The sequence below is a fragment of the Psittacula echo genome (assembly GCF_963264785.1).
Source record: "Psittacula echo genome assembly, chromosome: 8".
Lineage (NCBI taxonomy): Eukaryota > Metazoa > Chordata > Aves > Psittaciformes > Psittacidae > Psittacula > Psittacula echo.
In genome coordinates, this window is record NC_137744.1 from 12,731,030 (window position 1) to 12,753,959 (window position 22,930).

The window sequence follows — 22,930 nt, forward strand, 5'->3', positions numbered from 1 at the left end:
CCCAGAGAAGCTGTGGCTGCCCCATCCTTGGCAGTGTTCAAGGCCAGGTTGGACGGGGCTTGGAGCAACCTGCTCTAGTGGAAGGTGTCCCTGCCCGTGGCAGGGGGTTGAAACTGAATTTGATTTAAGGACCTTTCGACCCAAACCATTCTATGATTCACTGCAACCGTGTCCATGGTGTGCTGTGTTGGTGGAAGCAGAGCAGTAGTGCCCAGTTGGAGCTGAGCTGCCAATCTCCACGAGGACAAGGTGAGGGCTCCTCTCCATAGTGATCATTCCTGAACTCTGTCCCTTGTGAGGCTCACAAGACCTTGCTGCAGTAGCAGCATTTCTAAGGGTGGAAATTTGATGGGCTTCAATAAAATACCAGTGCCTAAGAGGAGCTTGGGGGAAGTTTACATGTCCATCTGTCCCACTGACTGAGGACAGTGGTGCGTGGCTTTCCTTTCTCTTTCCTAACCTCACGTATGACACATAATTTGTGTGGGACACTTGGAGACCTGAAACTTGCTAGTTGTATCTTCAGTGAATTATACATTAGTATCCAGCTGTAGCCACCCAGGACATGTCTTTAGTCCAAATGCACCCACCACACTGCCTTTGTGACAACAGTTACATTTTCTTTATTATATTATGATATATTTTTATCTGGGGAGGATTTGCAGTGGTTGTCGTGTTACTTACAGAAACTTGTGTGCTTGTAAGCTTTGTTGTAACTGGCCCTGGTTTGACCAGTGAGAAATAGCAGCTGGGAAGTTTAGATTACTCCAGTCAGGATTATGGCCATTCCATGCAAAATATCCTAGGTCAGACCCTCTTTTGCTCTTTGTGTCCCTTGTCTCAAGAAAGAATCCTTTCTGAGCTTTGTAGGCAAAGAAAAACAAGACAAAGATGCAACAGATTGCCAGAGAAAAGTATTACTGCCTGACTATTTATTAAATTAAAAACAAAGATAAGAGAGAATAGAGCAGCATCTACCATAAAACATGCTCATTAGAAGGGCATTTACAAGCTCTGCCTAAAACAACAGTTTTGCAGTTTCTCTATTTTATTGACTTTCCCCCCTGGTCTGAACTTAAGCCCCAGTGTGCTCCCACCAAGCTCAGTGGGGTGGTGGGTTCTAGCCTTCAATATGAAAAAGCTGGGCGTGCACTGTCTCTTCTGCTTGTTTTCCTGGGTATGGGCACCCAAGGGGGTTTCTTTGAAGATCATTGGAACATAAGTGTATAAATGATGAATTAACCCACTGTACAGAAAACAGGTGTGTTGCTTAGGTGGTTTGGTAGGCAGGTCTTCACCAGAGACCTGGATTTCCTGGTTAAGTATGGGCTTTCTGTGGAACTCTCTTGCAAATCACCTTATTTCTCCGTCCTTCATTTTAGAATGGAATCAGTAGTGCTTTGATGCTGTGACATCGCAAACCACAGTGCCTATGGTCAGTGCTATGAAAAGATGCTTTGGAGCACAAGACACTTAGTACTCTCTTCTACACCAGGCATTCAAGCTGCAAAAACTCCAGCTTTTTCTAGACTTGCTTCTGATTTCTTTTGCCACTGCGCACTATTGAATAAGGTTGCATTTTGCCACCATGCAATCCTATATAGAGTTGCATCCAGTGCAGTGCAGGAGGAGAAGCTGCTTTCTGCTTGGCCTTTGCAGGTAGAACCCTATTCTGTGCCTGTTGGCTTCATTCATGCAGCTTGACAGGCTGATCACAGAGGTGGAGCCAGCTGCCACCTAATGAAGACACAGATGGCCATGATTTTCAAGATTAAATCCTGTCCTCACGATGTTCCAAGGAAGTGCTGCCTGTTGGGTAGTCAAGGTGGTCATTTGTCAGACAAGGATGGGTGGTGATGCTTCCTTAAGCAATAGCATCTTCATGCCCAGTAGAGAATACATGATAATTTTTTCCTCTTTTTCTTCTTTGTGTATTTGAATTGTTTTCAAAAACGTGGTTTGTTTCTTCCCTAGGAGATGACCCATTCCTGGCCTCCTCCTCTTACTGCTGTTCACACTCCTGGCAAGGCTGAGCAGACCAAGTTTTCTATCCCAAGCAAGGTACAAGTAGGTTAACCAGTGACCCAATTAATATTCTGTGCTGTGGAGTGTTCTTCACTGGCAAGTTTATTTTTGTAATTGGTTCCATTTTCAAAAATTTCTTAAGACTATTTTTAGTTGGAAATTCCCAATCAGATCGTTGTTACTAGTAGGACAGCTTATTTAAAGCTGATGAGTTGCAGTGGAGGCAAAGTGAACTTTATTCCTGTTGTTACAAGAGCCTTTCTACATCAAGTGCAATATATTTTATTTGCTTGGCTTTTTCCATTATTATTTGTGCAATGCAGTGGCTGAAATGGTAATTTTTCCTACTTAGTCATTGATTGCAGGATGAGGTTTAGGCTGCACGGTCAAATTACAGTGACTTAAAATGTTCCTGCATGTGAACAGTGCTATGGCATCTGTGTGCATGCTCCAAAGGCACACCAAGTTGTGCAATGCAGTCCTCAGTTTTGGCCTTCTTAAAAGCACACACTTGGCACTTCCCACGTCAAAAGCACAAGCCTGAAGAGTACCTGCAGTTCACCTAACACGCAGTGAGTCGTTTAGCTGTATGATTTGAACATGCCTTTAGCCTAAATTCCATTGTTGGCTTCTAGCTATGATTCTAGTGGGACTGTTAGAGTTCAAGCCCATACCCAGTTACTGCCAGAAGTATCTTGCTGGGAATCGAACAACTACAAGCTGCTGATGTTTGGGGAAGAGGAGAACTTCCCCATGGTAGGAAATCTACCCCACTCTGATGTGGAGCTATGTCAAGTTTCTTTCTAAAGGCAGACCCTTGGAAAATAGCTTATAAAGCTGGTACTACTTGACATTATGGTTCAATTAATCATACTGTGTTTCAGAACCTGGAATGTGATTTTCCTCTTACTGATTTTATCTGTTAGGCGGATATTCCCCTGCCTGAAATGCAGCCACCATACTTAATTGAAAATCATATGAAATTACTAGTATCTGTGGCTCCTTAGAAAAAAAACAAAGCCAGTGCCCAGAATGCCTTGTTTTAGTGGAGAGTGATTGTCACTGCTCTAGCACTGCCATTGTTGCTGCAGTTAACTGCTGCAGCATTAAGCATCAGAAGTCATAATCATGCAGGAGTATAATCCTCATTGCAAACTGGATCAAAGTCAGTTGAACCCATTTAGAGGAAAGTGGAATCTGAGCTGTGTGCATACAGTGAGCGTGGAGGGGTTTGCCCACTGGAAGCTGTTAAATTTTTTTTGTTAATACCATTTATTAATTTAGTGTTCTGGTTTTGATGGGCCCTACAGAAACTGGTCAGAGTTCTGCAGCCTGTCACTATTCCCACTGGCAGCAGAATAAGCATAGGTTCAGAGAAGCTGAAGTTTGGTTTGATTTTCTCTTTCTATTAAGTTTGCTTTGAAGTTTTAAGATCCACATCAAAGTTAATTTCTGGGCACGTTAAATGTTGATCCTGAAATTCTTTACCATATCACTTCAATGCAAAATATAAATTAGATTTCTTTTTTTGAGCTCGCATTTCAGGAAACAGGCAAGCATATAAATGTTTCCAAATTTGCTAGTTTTACTTCAAAAAATACAACAGAAATGTCTCTTCAGAACATCACATTAAATCAATTATACCTAGCCGAATCATAGATCTTAGACGTAATGTAGCTAGATTGTGCAGCTGTATAAACCAGAGATGGGCACTATTAGAAGTTCTCAATTACTATCTCAACTATTATCAAAAATAAAAACATATATAAAAAAGTGTGATAAAAAGGTGGAACATACCAGAACAATTTGTCCCTTTGACATTCAAATTGAAAGTGCCATGTTTACTCTTAGGGCGTGATTTACTTCACAAGGGACTGACTGACAGCACAGTATAATATTAGGAACTAATAATGCCCTGAGAGGAAGTGCAGTGAGGACTTTAATGACTTTAACATCCTACAAAGCTAACACTTCCAGCAAAGTAGTGCCTGGCTGTAAGATGAGGTTGTAAATAACACTTTAATTTCAAATGATCAAACTCTGCTTGGAAGGAAAGCTGATTACAGTCAGTGTGCACTATAAAGGCTAGAGAAAAAATAAGCCAGAAAACACCATGGCATTAAGGAAGGAGCTTAGTTGCTGTGAGCCAACAAGAATCTTGGAATTAGCATGCTCAGTGTTACAAGCCAGATCCTTTGCCGGTTTAAAGTTGTTGTACTTCCATTGATTTCATTGTATTTGGACCAGTATCCATCAGGTGAAGATCTGTTTCTTGCACCTTTATCAAATCCTGTGTCACAGTCCCAATAAAAGCAGTGACTATCAGTAAAAGGTTACTGTATTTCCAAGTAATGAGATCAGAAAGAAAGTCAGTGGTGCTGAATTAAATGCATAGTTGCATTCATGCTGCAGTCTGAATTGTACATCATGGATGGCTCATGACCATGTTCATGACCAAACCCTGAAAGGCTTGCACCACTGTGGGTATAAATCTGTGCAGTGTCTCCATGAAGGGGGTATGCACATTTACAGCTGCTGTGGACAAGTGCTTGTCTGAACTGTGAAAGGGTCCCTCAGTGCTGCTCCGTCTCCGCAGTTAATGTTGTCACTGTTGCTGCCTTAACAGTCACATGATCCCTTCCCTGTCCCATCTCCTTCCCTGTTTGTGTAATGCCATGCATTTAATCTAGCAAGCCAAGATATGTCTTACCTTCTTCCTCTTATTTAATTAATGCTGACGTTTTGTGTGTTCTTCTTTGTAGGACTCCCAACATCTGACCTCAGGATACAATGTACAAAGTAGGTCCTTATCATCTTAGTCCTAACAGTCAGGATTGGGTATTATTTTTTTTTTTTTTTTCCTGCTTAACATCATTAGAACAAAGGCGAAAAAATTAATTTCTATGGTGCTAAAGCAGATCAGTTCCATTTTTTATTACATGTTATGCATTGTGGCATGTTGTGAAACCAAGTATAATTAGATGGGCTGACAGCTTTGGGTGCATTTTAATTCTACAGTAATCTTTTGACATTTGAAAATGTGTTTCCTTTGTTTTCAGAGTGGAGTGATCCAGCAGGGAAAGTTGCAACTAAGTCAGTGCCACAAAAGTCGTAAGTATTATGATTTCCAGCTTTAAATCTCATTTTAAATTTATCATAAAGAATGAGCTTATTTCTCCAAAGGTACCTAAAATCTAGCTCTGCTCATAATCTTGTCCTGGTGTTCAGGTGTTCTCAGTAGTCCTTGAAAATTAGCCATAAACCAGCTTTATGTTTTCAGTGCTTATTACTGTTTCTTCTTTTTAAGCGATAGCTAACAGAGGTATGTGTGAAAAATGAGTTTATTAAGCAGAAATAATGCTGATTTTAGTTGTAGAGCTTGCCAAAATTAAATCACTTTTATGCTTCTCTCATCAGATACTAAGCCTCTTATAACAGAAAATGCAACCCAATGAACAGATGATGCAGGAATTTTAACATTCATGCAGTGAGAGAGAGAGTAAAACACATCATACAGAACGATTCTACTAGCTGGTGTTGAAAAGCTGGTCTTCAGTTTCATACACTTTGAAACAGCTGAAAATCACAGATGATCTATAAATATGACACTTGAAAATTGTGAGAGCTAATTCTCCATTGTGTTAAACCATTTTTCTTTGGTGCTAAGACTGCAATAATGTAGCAGTGAGTTGAGACTGAACTGTTCTTTTTCCTTTTACCCCATGATCTCAAAGTAATTTACAAACAAGAATTAAATAATAACTTTGAAACATGGGTTATTGGTTTTATGGTTATGAAAATGTGTGGGTCTGATTTCAGTTCAAAGCTGCACTTTAAACTACTGAATACAGAACTGCACTAGCTTAACTGACATTTGTATAAATACAATATGTTCATTTAAAATTACTTCAAAATTATTCTAGTAGTTCCCCTCAATTTACTAAAGATGCAATTTTAAGTAAATCACTACAGGGGAAGTAAAATCAATGCAGAGATACCTACATAGGTTTTTAAATTAATGTAAATACGTTGATTCTTTGTGCAAGTTTATGTATAGGAAAGGACTTGTTGGAGTTCAGTGATTTGTCTGTGACGACTATAAAAGAAACACAGGACTAGACTAGATCTAGGTGCCAACTCACCAGGTTTTGAAGGTCCAGTTCTTTACTCATAAACTGAAGTCACGCCAGTGCTCATTCAAATAAAGTTTGTTGAGTAAAGCTTTACAAAATTATGGTTAAACAAACAATTTGATTTTAAAGTGAAATGTTACTTTGTTCAGATTAAATGAGAATTGGCTGGGAATGCTACTGATAAGTAGATTAATCTGCATGAATAGCATTTATTTGTGAAACTTAGTAACAAATTAGATTTTGTCCTTTGCCATTTGATTTCCAGTAGTGGCTTTTGTTTTTTAAAGAATCCAGCCAACTATATCCACTGTTCTTGGTAACAGAATGTGTGCATTCGTGTTTCAGCCCATCTAAGTGATCCAAACCTAACATCAAGCACATTCCATACTATAAAAAAAAGTAAAAAAAATATAAAAATTATTATATCTTAAAAATATTTTTCTCCTAAAGCAAGTGTGTTTGGATTCTGCTGTGAAAAATACTTTAGTGTGTATACCATAAAATACAATATTTCAGTAGTTTGTAACCAACAGTAATAGACATGTCAATCATGGTTTATAGTTATAAGCTGAATTTCAAAAGAACAGTGCTTCAGAGCTCAGTGGTATATAGTGCATTTAATGGGACCAAAGCTCTCTATAGGAAGCCTGATATAAAACCTGAAGACACTGAGTACATTTTATGAACCAGTTGCTCTCTGTTCTGCTGCTTGATCTAAAGTTCCAGTACTATCAATCAGATTTCTGCTGCAATGAACTGCCTTCTTATGGTAGGTGATAGATTTTACACATGAGAGATCAGAGCTGCAATAAAGCTACTTTTATTTTTAGCTTCCAAATGAAGATCAGCTAACCCATTACTATCACTTTTTCTCTTTTACTGCAGAAAAATTGTTAAGGCAGCTTCTAAGAATTTCCATAGGGCTTTGGGAGGTTAGAAGGCAGTCCACTGTGAGACTTGGTATTACAAGGCCAATTTGTTTCTTTAGATCTGGGTGTGCAGTCACCGCCACTTTCACTGGGAATTACAGTACTTGAGGACATAAATTAAAGCAGAGAGTGGGGCAGAAAGATGTAATGGTATCAAGTAGAGCTGGATAGTGCAGTACAAATAAACCCTGGTAGATTGACAGCTCCTGCAGTCATTGTGTATTTTAATAATATAGTATTTATCAAATTGCAGTTGCATTAAGAAGGATTTAATCTTTCTAACATTGGTCAGTTTCATGAATATTGGAATATATGAGTGAAATTGCAGTCCATCTTACACCCAATAACATTTGTTGCTGCACTATCAACCACACAGCATGATCTTACCGACTTCAAAACTATATTGCCTACCAATTCCTTATATATTTTGTCAATGGGATCTGTTACCTGTATTTCAGGTTGATCAAATCTGACTGAATTTGGGTTTGTTCTTCTGTATGCTTTGTTGGACACCTTTCAACCTCGACATACTTCTATATATTTCCCAACTTCTATAAGTTTATGTGCAATTCAAGTGAAACTTAAGTTATATTTTCCATTTACATTGGTCCTAGTGACAGTCTTATAGATTCTATTGGCTTTGTTAGAAATCCATAGGAATTGGCCGTAATGTGCTTGCATTTACCATGTCACTGATTTATACGGTGACTAGTTGAGCAATGCATGGAGAAGAAGGATTCTTTGCCTTCATGATGCTATGTTCTGCTCCAGGATATAAGGATATATTCTGCTCCAGAATAAGAATATAGGCAGCTAAGCTGCCTGTATGTCACTACAGAAGTCAGGTGTAGAAATATTGGCATCATGGAAGATCATTCCAAGGGGTGTATGGTCTTTGCAAGATAAGCTTTCAGCTGCATGCTTTTAGGGGACAGAATGAAGGCAACATACTGCAAGGTAGATTAATAGATCAGCGTCTTGATGTTGCAGGGGGATGCAAGATGCGTAGCTTCTTGTCTAAGTAAAGCTTTCTGAAATACAAATTTCAAGCTTTTTATACTATTCCAGTGTATTTTATTATATTCACATGCTGGAGAATCCAAATCCCCAGTGCTTTGCAGCAGGTAAAATAGAAGGTAGTGTAATTGGCATTGTGTCTAAATTCTGCACTTATGTTACATATGTAACTAACTTCAGAGCCTGATTTCTACTCAAAAACCTGGAAAATAAAATTTTGAACACTGATGTGCGCACACTTGTGTATACAGTGGTGAATTTTTATAGCTGAAATCAGGCTATGTAAAACAAAGCAGTTGGCTTCCTTTTCTGTACATTTCAAATTCACTGTATGTCTCCACTGGGTATTATGTGGTCAGCTTTCAGCCAGTCTACTCTGATTAGTTTATTATGGAGCATAGCAAGCAGGAACAGATAAGGTGCAACTAATTGCACTGAGAAGGATTTTCTGTCAACTTCCATGAATTTGAGGGTACGAACTGAGCTTGTGACTTAGGTTTCTGTTATATAATTACCATTGCAAGTATGTCATCCTCAAACACGCAGTCCTTTTGTTCTGTTTTGGTTGTTAGCATTTGGCCTCTGTCCAGTTGGAAACTACCCAGAACCTTTTTAATCAAGCACATCCTGTGTTTCGAAATCATACTGCAGTGTAGTCTTGAGTAGTTTCCATAAAAGCCTAGCTAAAAAGAAGAATGTAATCATAATGGTATTCTTCCCCTGTCATAAAATTACTTCCTATACTTACTGTATTAATACAGTATTAAAAGGCCCTTCTCATGGGCTCAGTGAACTACCGGAAACCATTAAAAATTTAGAGCAGCAAATTTTTGTGGATCAGACAGAATAACTTACTTTACAGAGTTTTTGTTATCCATCATACTTACTGATACGCAAGCTGTGTGGGGGCTAGAAAACAGCTAAATACAGTGGGCTCAAAAACAAAACAAGCAGCTAGAACTCTTTTCTTGATATTTCAGCAAGGACTTTTCAAAGGGGGCTCACCACTGGTTTTAGTTGAGCCAGGATTTCACTTCATGGTTCTAAAAAATTTTCAGTAAATACCAGTACTTTTCTAATCGCAAAGTTTATCATAATACTTGATGGAAGCCTGTTTGAAAATGGAAATGTGCTTCTTGACATCTAACTGCTTTTCATAAGTATCTAATGGTTTTTGGAAGTTCTCCACTGTGTCAGGGACAGCCACCTGTGAGCATGGAAAACAAAATTTGGCAGCATGTTCAAGCTATGAATTAAAGGTAATTCATGGTTTAAAATGAATCAGCATGAGGTCCTTACAAAGAGTAATCAGACATCAAGAGGATTTTACACCAACGATCATATATTGGATAATGCGACAACAAGTAATGTTGTTATTCAGAACATTCAAATCAAGAAGCACTGATGAATTCTTAACCTTGAAAGAAATCAGTTTTAAAACACTGGGATTCATTCAATGTTAATGCATCATTTCCAGTTCAATCAAATGAACCGAAAGTGTAAAATTCATCCACAACTGGAATAGGAAAAATGTTTCTGTGTATGTATCAAACTCTGTATCTTCCAGTCACCACCCAGCCCAGCTGTAAGACACTGAAGAAGATGAAATTTTAGTATTCCTAATTACAGTTTTTAACTGATCGTATTAAAGCACAAGAGGGTCAGTTGATCCCCCAGTGCTGATAGCCTGCTTTCTTTCATTGCATATGTTCATTTTCACTTAGTGAGTGTGGCAAGCTTTGATCATTAGACTAAGTACTGCCTGTTTGTTAGAAGTAGGAAGTTCCAAAGATATTCCCTCTGGGTAAACTGGGAAAGTCATGAATACAAGGGACTTTCACTGCCGTGTACAAATTATGATAAGTGAAACAACAGTGGCATGTAATTGGAGCTCCATTAATCTTAAGAGAGCTCCAATGCACCATATTAAAGGGACAAATAGGAAATGAAAATAGAAGGGTCTGTTTTGATAAGATGTCATTCATCTTTCATATTTACTGTTTTGTTTTGTTACTTAGAAGTCTGCTTTGCATCCTTTTGCCTCAGAAGTTCTTGGGTTTGGAGCAATGATAGTGAGTAAAGATTATAATTTTGTTCCTCACTGCTGCAGGCTTTTCCTTTGAGCAAAGTACTAAGTAATTGGCAATAAAACATGCAAGCAATTCCTATGGACAGTTGCCTGTAGAAGCAAGCTTGCAAAATATTTCAGCTGCTGTGAAATACATTAAAATCCAGTGCTGTAATTAAAAGCCCTGTATCCTTGAAGATAAGCCTATTATTCAGAATAATTTCTAAATTAGACTTTTAATTTGTTTTCATTAGTCAGCTGGCTCACATACAGCATAACCTCCCTGTCAAAATAGTTACTTCCTAATGCATTCTTTTCCATGATTTCTTTCTCCTGACATGTTTATAAATCAGTTTAAAAGATTGTGGGTATGGAACTAAATTAATTCTCTTATATTTTGCTGATCAATGTTGAATAATTTTTCTTGACAGTCAGAGACTTACATGATTACTGCCTTTAAGAATACCTGAAACGAGCTAACCCAACTGCATTCTTGCCAGTGTTGCTGATTGCAACTCAAGTGGGCTTTGAACCATTTGAATTTCCTCTGACACTATATAACCCCCCACTAAAATTCAATATTTATTTGCCCTAACTAACCAGTAGGAGTTGAAATACTTTGTTCTCAAGTAGGATGCACAACTGCATCACTGCAAAATTTATGCAGCCACTGAACTGTGACCTTTGAAGAGTGGGAATAGTAGAGACAGGTAAAATGCCACACATTAACATGTTTGGATTCAGGACGTATTTCCCTGTCCACTACATATCAGTTCTCATTTTGGAAACCTGTTAGACTGCAAATCTGCCACAGGTTTCCCTGTATTTAAAGAGCTTTTCCACAGGAAGCAGCATATGTTGTACCTTCATGTCTTTAGGCCAGTTTCAAGCCACCCTCCCACTTTACATTTCTGTGGGATGGAATCACTTCCGAATTCCAGTGAAACTTCAGATGTTCATTTTAAAAAACAAATGTACTTGGTAAATGTGAAAATGTAAATCAGGATAGAGCAGAGGAAGCTACCACACTCTACATCTCCCACACGTTTGTTTTGTGAGCTGCACACTTGCTGATAAAATGAATATAAACTAACTTCTTGCTTGGCTTTCTGGCCACCACCATTTGGACCTCACTCTACTCCCTTTTGTCTTAACTCTGACCTGTCCATAAATGTCAGGTTCAGAGCCAAACCATTTCCCTCTCTGGCTTTTTCTTCCTGCTGCTCTTTGCTCTAGTCCCTTTCATTCTTGCTATCATATCTTACTGTCTTTGTAGACCTCAGTAGCCTGAAACAAACTGAGAAAATTGTCACCCAGATTCATCTGCACCATGCTGTAACATAGTCATAATCGGAAATGGGTGATAACCTTGAAAGGGAAATGGATTTTGCCAGGAATTTTGGCATTCAGTATACCAGAGTGAGCATGAAACTCCCAATTTGTGTCCTAAATATCCTAGGTAAGACTAACAGCCACTTTTCTTAATATCACAACTTAATCCTTTGCATCTTTCCTCTGAATCCCTCTGACAACCTCAATAATCCACCACATTTTTCTCAGCTTTACAGTCTCCATCCAGAGGAACTTATATTGCTACCATTATCCTTTGGGCTGAGGGCTCAGCAGGCCTCCAAAGCCTATCAATTTTCTGACCAGAGGGCTTATTTTTTATGAAGTGAAGTTCTCACAGCACCCCATGGGGCCAGGCCATGCTCACTGTGTTATTCTCTGTGTTGGATAGCCCTTGGAGCCACAGATTCGGAATGGCTTTACCTTACAGATAGATCCTCTCAAACAGTGAAAAAGGGAAATATTCCCCACTGCTGGGATAATTACTGTTCTAAATTCCTGGAGGAATGGCTGCTTCCCTCAGTTGTGTCCATGCATCTCAGAAAAATGCATTGTGAGGCCTCCTAGTGTTGTAACTGCAGCTTCCTAAAAGAATGATACAGCTGTGGAGGAGGAGATGTCTGTAACATTACTCCAGTAGGCTTAATTAAAATCCATGTTACGGAAAACATGGGACGGGGCCTAGAGAATTGGCAAATAGTGATTTCCTAATTTCAGAAAGCATTTTATCCTTCTAGATATAAATAGTAAACAAAATCTGAAGGTAGTTTAGCTTTCAGGAAATAGTCCCTTACTGGAAAGTCTTGTTTAGTCAAAATGCTTCACAAGAAGATCTTTAAAGAAAGACGCTGACTCACGTACCTCATATTGACAAGGAAGACTGAAATGCAGCTGTCAGGCTCATCTGAGGCTGCAAAAGTAGTAAATATCTCCAGTAATGAGGAGATTGCTTTCGTAGCTCTTTACTTGTCAGACTCTGCGGAGGTGTTGGCTTTTGGGGTCTCCCTGATAAATTACATGTATGTAACTGTTTTAAGGACATCTATGTGCTTTTCCATACAGAGAGAGGAATGCAAGTCAGTGCTGCCCGTATTTGATTTAGCATGAATTTCAATAGTTCCAGACAAATTTGAAAGCCTATACAAATCATACAGCTTCAAGTCTGGCTGGGCGCTAGACTGGAATTTTTTGTTAGGTCAGACCTTTATCTCAGCTTCTTTTTGTGGCTCTTTATGGGAAGATTGGAGAGGAACTGAAACTGGTGACCTCTCTTGACCTTTAGTACTGGATTAAAATTCCAACTTGCTGCCATGGCAACAGGGCCTTGAAAATTAGATCCTGACAGAAGCAGGGAGAAACTTAAAACTGCAACTGCTGCACTGAACTGAAGAAAGGTTGCTTACAATTGTCAGAGACAGGCGCTTAATTGAAATAATCTGCCTTTCCCTGTACTTAAAAAAAAAAAAAACAAGAGAGAAATGAATAAAAAGGCCCCAAACAAATCAACAAAGCCAGAAAACCAATTCTTCAATTTTTTTAGGCAAAAATCTCTTTCAGTTCAAAGTACTCTAATATTAGAGGTGGCAGCAACCAAACCTGCATGGTGAAAAGGGAGCCAGACATGCACTCACAAAGGTCTAAACCACCCAGATCAGACCAGAAGCAGGAGCCAGACAGTGGCCAGAGTTAAATCACAGGTTATTTTTTTCCCCTTTAACCTGACACCAGGGATCAAAAGAGACATCACAGTGTCACGTCCGACTCCCAAGATCCATGCAATTATCTGTTCTGTAGATGTAAAGGGATAAACATAAGCTAGATAGTGCTATTTCAGATTGAGTATGATAAAAGTTACTCATTTTCCAATCTAATCAATGCAGCAGTCAGAGGGAGATAATAGTGCAAGTCCTTCACTGCTAAATGAGGTTAAGTTAGTTTTTCCCCATGGAGAGCAGAATACAGCTGTGACCTGAAGGAAGAAAATGCTGAGGGTCGCATAAAGGTTTTCCTGCGTTTTTCCAATTTATCCAGGAATTCCCCTTGTCCCAAAATAAAATAATCTTGAAGATCAGGTTGCCACACCATCTCATGTTAATCTGTGGCTTTCCCTAAACACCTGAGTGTCCCAAGGATGCTGTGAGGGCTGTGCTCCCCATCCCAAGGTGATGAAGGACCAGAATATCTCCCCATCACACAGGGGGATGCTGCCTCCTAGCAGCCACAAGCCCCTCTTTGTAAAGGCCCTGTAGCGATTGATGTCATCTTGGCACACATAAAAAAAGCCAAAAATCACGTATAGGTTTTACATATCAGATAAAGGAGGTTTCTTAATGGAGAAATAGATACTGTTGAATTGATGCTTTGTACAGTTAGATAACTTCTGCAGAATCAGATTGCATTGTAAGTACTGTATATGGAAAATTTAACAGCTATAGGTAGACAGCATTAAAGTTTTGGAAGAGATAGTTTGGTCAAAGTTTAGTGTTGAAACTTAATGCGAAATCATTGCATTAAGTTGACCATGTTTGGAGTCAACTTCAGGTAGAAGGAGTGCACAGAAAAATACATTTTGTTTTCTTTAGACTGTGCTACTGAAGTGTTGGATTGTTATGGATCGCTGTATTGTACAATTATAAGAACAGAGGAAATATTACAGATGTACAAAACCACAAAATTTTGGGTAATGTGTTTTGTATCATTCACTGCACTGTTTAGCAATAATGTTTATTAACAATACTGTCCATTATCAGGCTGGGTAAGCATTAAGCAAATGCAGGTTGCATTGAAATACTGTGTTGTATCATCCTAACAAAGCGCTGATTTCTGAAGTAGACTGTTGACTTGATACATGGCAGAAAGTGGGTGAGTGGGTGAGTAGATAAGCAGTTTCCTAACAAAGGCAAATAAAATCCACTTAACATTTCTCAGGCTCTCAGTTATCTGCTTCAGTAACGTCAGACAGTTAAAAATAGAGACCATCATTTGAAATTTCGAGTGTCAAATTAATTTCTAGAGTAAGTTGGTTATTTCAGAGGAGTTGCTGTCAGAGATGAATCCAGCCCATCTTGTTGTACACTTGCCACTGTTACCATTTCTTGCAAAGCACCACTAATTCAGCCTTAATTACTGTCAGACTGGACTATGGAGCCCTGGAGTATCAGGCAATAAACTTGTGTTGTGCTGGGAGCGAGGTAAAGAAACATTTAAATGGGTTTTTAAAATAAGCATGAAATCTCTGAAGATGTACTGTTGTAGTGTGTGCTGTATATCAAAATCTATAAGCATCTAGTTGTAACAATGGCTTTGTAAACACATTACTGAGCAAACTATGAAAAGTAATCCACCAAGGGGCTGTTTCCCTAACTCATAAGCACAAAGTTAAGAGACCAGTGCTATAAAGTAGATATGTGCTGTTAAAAAATCCTTCCTTTTATGTCAGGCTATTTTGTGTTAAGCCCAATAGATGATTCCTATTTTTATTTTTAGATGCATAGCTTTTAATGCTTGGAAGTATTTGTGTTTAAGGCAAAAGTGAGCCATCCTCAGAAAAGCCATAAATAATTCATTAATATGTGAACATGGGGCAAACAGTGCTTAAGGGTGGCATGAACGTGCCCACATGCACCTCACATGGGCAGAGTACGGTAGTGTCACTGCAGCTAACTTCTACCTTTTTGTGGAATTACAAATTGCAATGTATAATGAGAAAAGCCTTTAGCGTTGTCATTCCTTTCAGCAGCCTGCAGGCATGGCCTGAGGGGCGGTTGGAGCCCACCTACCAGGGCATGCAGAGCCTCCTAGCTCCCAAGCCCTGCAGTGCCTTGATGAGCTTTCAGCGGCTCCAGGGCAGCCGCACTGCGGCAAGGCTGTAGGCTGTGTACCCAGGAGGAGCACCATGTCTTTCAGCCACTTTGGAGGCCAGAGTTTCTAAATAATCTGGGCACAGCTGTCAGTCAGATGTGCGTATCACTTACCTCCGTGTCCCCACCCCAAACCAGTTCAGAGCAGCCCACTGCAAAATAGAAAAGGCATGAGGTAAACCGCGCTATGGTATGAATAGTTCTGATCTCTTGTTGGCATCTTGCCTCGTGCCTGGCTGAGGAGCCCTTCCCACCATAGAGTGTTCATGGACAGCATCAAGAAGGAAAGTGAGATCACAACCAGAGGATTATCTGAATTCTGGGTTGATTACGCTCTTCTGCATTTACCCATCATGTCTTCTTTCAAAGCAAACCTCAGGGTTCATGGTGACTGCAAGGGAGTTTGCTCAGCGAGTCTGCAGCTCACTCTCAGAGGGATTTTATTCAGGAAATTGCAAAACTTGAGTAAGAAAAGGTGTTAAGTGAATTATATACAAACTGGATATGGAATTAATCTGCCGTAGCCAAAAACCAGTAAAAGCTCACATATTGACAGTTTCTGACGTTTCTTTCAGTTTTGTAGATTGTACAGCTATGCAAACACTGAACTAAAAATCCAGTATCACCTTCCTTCTCCAAAATACAGAACTTCCCATGCTATTTTGCTTTAGCCAAAGTGTTACATACCATTGTTATTATTATTACTTGACTCTTGTGAATGAAAAAAAAACCAGCTACACAAGGATTGATACTGGTTGGATTCTTGGAAATGTGTGGTATACAGTTCAGGCTGATTAATACCTGTGAAAGAGCATTCATTGATTTTGTTTGCTTTATCTCAACCAGTAGAAAAAGTTCCTATTTATGGAATTGGAGAAAATTTATGTAGTTGAAATCTCAGATCTGACTGATTGTGGTGTTGTTCATAGAAGTAATGGGAGATTGAGACTTTTCAGAAGAAAGAGCAATGTACCTTGTTATAAGGATTTTGCAGGACGTTTATTAGTGTAGCGATATGGTCTTTTAGCATGTTTGTGTTTTTAGAGACTGAAGGCTTTAATAAACAGCTGTTGTTCATCTGTAGCAAGTTTTTTAAACATCTATTCTGATAGGTAAAATTACTTCACATGTATTCTACAGAACACACACCATGTGTCGCATTAAAAAAAGAATAAAGCAAACACAATGAATCTGTTAAATTGTAATGGCTCCCAATCGTGACAAATTTGCAGATTAAAGCTCATTGAATGCACATTTAAATGATAAATGATAATGGCTTGGAAAGAGTCATTATGATCTATTTCATCAATAATCCACATTTTTTGCCTTGTAACTACACCAAGGATGAACATAATGGATACTGCCTGATGAAAAAAATATTTTGTTTATGAAAGAGAATCAGAGAAAAGAAATTCTCAGATTAACAAATTTAAGTGGTTATTACTGTTTGTTTATATTGTTTATACATGACAGATTTATCCCATTATTAATATTAATCACTTACAGCTCCAGAGCTTGTACTCAGAAAAGCGCACGTTTAGTATCCCTCAAATGCAGTTGATTTCACTGAGGTTTTGGTAAGCATAAGTAAGCAAAATGAAGCAGGGATGGAGAATGAAGCATTCAAGGTTTTCAGCTGCAGATTGTTCAGCAGTTGTGAGCACCCAGTCCCACAAAGTCTGGAGCAGTGTTCAGCGGGTTTGTCACAAACCTGTCATGTTTCCCATGCAGAAACATGTGCAGAGTTTCTTAATTTACTGTGTGCTGGGATTTGCCGTGCCTGCTCAGGACAGCCTTCAGGGTTCTCCAGCAGTTCCCAAGTGCATTCAGTTCAGTCCAGATGGTGCTGATGTGTTTTGGCGCTCACGGGCATGCACCTGTAGGAGACCTAGTGGGGGTTTGTCAACATAATCCTCAAATTGTGCTGAAACAGAATTTCTTGCTGGAGAAAGAGGAAGGGTGAGGGTAGAGACCCAAGTGTGCTGTGTTGCCAGCTCTTGGCTGTAATCTCATGTGTCTGTGATCTCATGCCTCATCAGGTGAGGACTTCAGTGGCAGGTGCCTTTAGGGCTGAGTTCCTGGAGGCCATTTAGAAAGCAGCAGTGAAACTCTTGTTCGGTATGAAGGGTGGCAAAGTGCACCATTGTGGGATATTCTGAAATCAGCAGTTAACTTAAACCTGAAATTTTTGTCACGGAGTGTGTATTTTCGTATGTGATACCCAAAAGCTAAATCTGCTGCAAGTATGAACTGTGGTGCATTTGTTTGCCTTACTGTGTTGCTGGATAAATTGAATGAGTTAACAGTAAAGCAGGATCCCGGTAACCTTTGTTCTAAAAGTCATCTCAGTGAAGTTACTAGAGTCATTCATCTGAAGAACATTGAAGGTCCTTTTTGAGAACCATGTTTATCAAATAACTTCTGGGCATTTTCTGTTTCCTGGTAATGTACTGTTGCAGATTAATACCATGGAGTTATTTAACAATAAACAAGACTGTTGGAATGCCGTCTGCCTAGGTAGCCCTCTTAAAAACATGCATGATTTAGGTAGTTCTCTTTAAAAAGAAATTATTTATTTGACTCTTTGGTTTTGTTGTAGCACACAACTCACCTTCCACCTTAGATACTCTCACGAGAAGTAAACCGCATCAAGTGGCTTGTTGTCTCAGGCAGTTGGTATCTGTAGCAATCCAGCATTAATAGCATCCTATGCTACTACAGTGTTTTGAATTGTAGGAGAGAGATTGGGGGCTTCTTAACTTGGAACACATGCATTAGGTAAATACTTAAGTAAAACATAAGCTTGCTGTGGATTTTTATAGCTCTTCTCGTGAAGGCCATACACCAGGACATCCATAATGCCTGTGGTTGGGGTGCTGTCTGAAGGTGCCTGTGAGGGTGACCATGGGGACAACAGTGGTGGTTGGAGCTCCCCATTGGTGTGATGGAGCTGGCGTGTCCCCTTTGACAGCATTACCGCAGTGCTGTAAGTGCACCCTTACAACACACCATGGCACACTGGTCCTCGCTCTTCTGAGGTGTGAGGACAACCAGTTGTGGGAGAAGACAGTTCATTCTGCCCTGGCACTCACGAGGGTGCCCTGATGAGCCAGCGCAGCACTGGGCCCCATGGTTGATAACCTGATCTTTCATGTGTGACCTGCTCCCAAATCCCTGCAGCCACATGAGGGGCTGTTATGGCCAGGCTAATGACTTAAAAACTGTTAATTAAATATTCCTCTTGGCAGTTTGGATCATAGATGCTTGAGGTGGTGGGAAGAAGTGTTGGTCCCCAGTGTTAAAAAAACAGCTTCATTTTTAGCCCTTTTCTCCGTAGTCAGATTTTCTCAAATGACTTGCTGCAATAAATGGGTCTTTTTGAATTTGAAAAGTTCAGTTCTAAGTTCAGGGGTGGCCCTTGGGCACTGTGGTGGAAGATCCTTGTACGTACTACAGAGTGATTATTGACAGAGTTTAACTTTATTGACCCTGCTCTCCTGATTCCTAACAAATTTTCTAAGTGTGCTCTTTAAAATCCCTGCAGAGCACTGCAGACTATGGGTAATTCCAGAGGTGCATTTGAAATTATTGCTTTATTACCTTCCATCTCCATCCCCTTCCCCAGACTGACTGGTCCTCTGACATTTCTTTTTTAATATATTCTAAGCAGAATAGGGAGTTTTGATCTCCCCATAGCTTTCCTCTTAGTATTTATCCAGCCCACCTGGTGTATTGTGTTGATTCAGGCACTTTCCACTCCTGTTCTAACCCATTTCAGCAATGTACTTGCCTATGTCTTAAAAGGAAAAAAAAAAAGGTTTTCATCAGTTTGATAGCTTTGTTACAGGGTTCAGTGTAAACAGATGACATGGTTTATTACTGTATTGACAACTGAGAATAGCTGAAAGTCTCTAAACTTTCTACCTCTCCAGCTTCCCTGGGCAGACTTTGGTCTCTTCTGTCTCCATGATGCAGTTTCTTGCTGCAGGGTTGCCTTGACTCATTTTCCCCTGCTGTGCAATTGAGGAATAAAAATCCTACTTGAATCAGTAAAGAAAACCTGAGTGCTTAATTCCTGCACAGGATTCTGGGGTTGATAACTTACAGCTACGCATCCTATAAATTAAGTGCAGTTTGTGCTTAAGTGCTTTTTTATTAGACACTGCTGAGATTGTTAATAGCAGGTACGTTCTTTGGATTTTAGAGAAAGTTACTTGCTTTGAAGTGATAGAAAAATCAAGCGATATGTCTATCTTTAGGTAGGAAATCAGTCTGAAAATAAGAAAGACAATGTGTTCTTCCTTATTTAATCTTTCCACTTTCCTTGGAAATAACTGTATTGCCTTAACGCTCATATGCCTAGCAGTTCACCAAAGGAACTATTTTAATGTCACTTTTTTGCTAGGATGGCAAATTAGGTGATTCTTTTAAGGGTTAATCTTAATTAATACCAAGTTCTAGAGTTCTCTCATATGTGAGTTAATATAAAAATACTTTCTGTAAAACATTGCCTAAAATTTGAAGTTTTGTCATAAATTTTCACAGAACATTCAAGTGAAAATTGAGAGGAAATATTACTTAGAGAAAAAAAAGTAGGTACTTGATGTGTCTTTATGCCTCCTTTCCATTTCTTTTTTTCCAGAAAAAAAAAAAAAAAGAAGAAATCTTAGATTTAATACACAAATTTTCCCTAATCCTGTCCAAGCACGATGTGTAGATGAAGGCACAGAAGTGTCCAGAGGAACTTCTCTGGGTGCTGATCTTATTTCAGGTTGAATGTGGCAGTGCTGGAGGCATGGCTGTTGCCTGTATAATCCTGCCGTGTATCATGATGAGTCAGAAAATGTTTAGAGAAGAAAGCAGGTGAAATTAGGAAATAAAACTGAGGAAAATCAGCTCAACTCTGCCCAGTCAGCATCTGCTCTATTCCTGTTTTTCTGGCACCTTTCTCTGTGGGGCTAAGGAATTGCCTTAGCCTAAGACGGCACAGCTGGTTGGTAATGGTTATTACTGTCGCTTCCTGACTCACAGAGTGCGTGACCTGATCACCTTACTCATGTTCTTTATGAGGTGGGTTGCTCAGGTGTGCAGTTTGTGTGTGTGATGCTTTAAGTCAAGACAGGTACTCATCACGTCACAGTAGTAAAGAAAGGTGTTTAAATGGTACAGGGTTGAGCGTGGAATAGTGGATGAAGAAAAACACAGATGTTGTGGGAAGATGAATTTGCTGTTAAGGCAGTGGACTGGTGCTCAGGAGAATTTGATTTTAGTTCCAGCTCTAACAAGGACTTCCTGTATGACCTTTTGGAAACTGTGTCTTAGTTCTCAGTCTGTAAATAGGAATAATATTTTTTTTTCCCTATTCACTGTCTTTTCAGTGTACACAGTTGCTAGAGCAAGGACTCTTTTATACTGTGTCTTTGTACTGACCTAGTACAAGGCACTGTGTTCTCTGGGTGCAGCCACATGTGTATGGTATGACACAGAGGTGTGGTTAGGGATGGGGGGGGGAATAACACTGCAGAGTGGATATACATGTCACTGGTTGAGAATTTATGGAATTTAATACGGAATGTTTGGGATAAACCTAATGAAAACATTGCCTATTATAGAGTAAGATTTTTGTAATTTCTGTGAACCTCTGTACTATAAAAGGCTTCTGTAAAAAAAAAATAAAAATGTTAGTTTAATCTCTATTAAACTCTTAATAGGACTTTTTTACATAAGCTGGCTTTTAGCATGCATTTGAGATGAGTGCATTACCCTTGAGTAGTGAACTCACAAACGAGTTATGCGGGTAATCCCAAATGAGTGCCAGTAAAACTTTTATACCACATAGCATCATCGTGGAATTCATTTATGCCACATATTTTACAGAGGGAAAAAACACGCTATTTGGTTATATATTAGAGAGTTTATAATTTTTTTTGTACTGGTGCTGTTTTTCACATCCCTCTGCCTCTAAAGCCGGGCCAAGTAAATACCAGCAATCCTAGAAGGAAGGGAAAATTAGAGCAAACATATGTTTGAAATCTCTCTGAAAATAAAGCAAGGGCCAGATTCTAATCTCCTTACTCATACCAAACGCCACCTTATTCCGTGGATGGCCCCATAGATTTCTTTGGGACCATTTGTCAAGTGAAGTGCTATTTGACATGTGTGGCAATACCCAGAATTGGCTCAATCTAAACAAGCTTTTTCCATTTAAGCCCTCCAAAGCTTGCTGTCTTCAGTGGTTAGAAGAACATATTTATAGTTTTCTATCGCATCAAAAAGAAGAATTCTCACGCTGCTTAAAGAGTTTGTTTCGGCCCCTTTTTAACAGACTTGAGTGGTTGGAAGCAGAATCCCAGCATTTGTATAAAGGTGAGATAGAGAAAAGCCCTCCTGAATGGGTGGCTGCCATGCTGAGCACACTGCTTCCGACCCATTTGATGGGTCCTTTTTGAGCAGCAGAGATGAAGGAATTTGGGCCTTCTGCTTTTGCCTGCTGGAATCGTCACCTCATGCTGGTGATACAACAGATGTAAACTGTTGCACTGATGTAATACCCTTCTCCTCATCACTTCAGCATATTAGCTAACATGTCCCATATTCAGTTCCCCTCCTCTTGGGAGCAGTTCTTTCGCCTTAGAGACTTGAATCCTGTATCTTTCATTGTGTAAACACACTGCACTATCAGAGAGAAGTCTTGTATCTTTCTTTTGTTTTTCTGCTGCTGTGTTAATTTTATTGTCAGGATCATAGATCATGAACTAGTAGGCATAAGTCAATGGAAGAACTTGCCTTGACTTTATTGAGAGCAGGATCAGGCCATAAATGTCCTGGGTTTGTTCTTTTGTCTCACATAAAATAACTCAGCTGATAAAATGCCTTGTCTGATGATGGCTAATCAAGAATAGCTGCTTAAAGCTCCACACGTAACCTAGCTATCTCTACATTAACCTCCTCCTTTCATTTCTTTGGTTATGTTGAATACAAAACAGTTATTGAACCGCAGTTATGTTTATAGAAACCATTTGATTAATTGACTATGTTCTGAACTCTTGTGACCTGAGGCTGAGATACAGCTCAGACAAAAGTCATAGTAACCCAGCAGTGGGGTGGAGTTATAAAAGAGCACCAGTAAAGTGTCTATGGGCAGCCCACATTCATGTTCATGTTTATCTTTGTGGAACTTACTAAAAGTAAAGACAGATGTCCAGCTTATCTCATGGACTCAATAGCAATAATATGTGCGGATGCTGCTCACTGCGAGTTGAGTCTACTCCTGCTGTCACTATGTATTTATGTGTCCGCAGGGAGAAAACCTGGAAGGCAGGGAAAAAAAAAAAAGTATTGCCAGAAATCCCTGTGGGCTATCTGAGAAGGAACGGATGTGTAAAGCATTTCTTTCTGCATAAACATTTAGAAATCAAGCTCTCGTAAGTCAGGGATCTACCAAATGTGGTGTGAAGAGGCAGATGAAGCCTGCCTTCTGGCATGCCAGCATTTGCTGATGGATTTGGAATGCAGAAGGGCCCTTTTTATTTTTATTTTAAAATTTGA

At 39.4% G+C, this 22,930-nt stretch overlaps 1 protein-coding gene across 1 annotated transcript in view; it reads left to right on the forward strand.

Annotated features, from left to right (window-relative positions):
• The window catches only part of AFF2 (ALF transcription elongation factor 2), a gene marked incomplete at both ends in the record, with an annotated part of 338,204 nt that overhangs the window by 203,815 nt on the left and 111,459 nt on the right, over window positions 1-22,930 (forward strand). Inside the window, 3 exons of the mRNA XM_080624489.1 lie at window positions 1,975-2,061; window positions 4,788-4,824; window positions 5,085-5,136. Of these exons, the coding sequence (XP_080480615.1) occupies window positions 1,975-2,061; window positions 4,788-4,824; window positions 5,085-5,136 (176 nt within the window). The remainder of the gene's footprint in view (window positions 1-1,974; window positions 2,062-4,787; window positions 4,825-5,084; window positions 5,137-22,930) is intronic.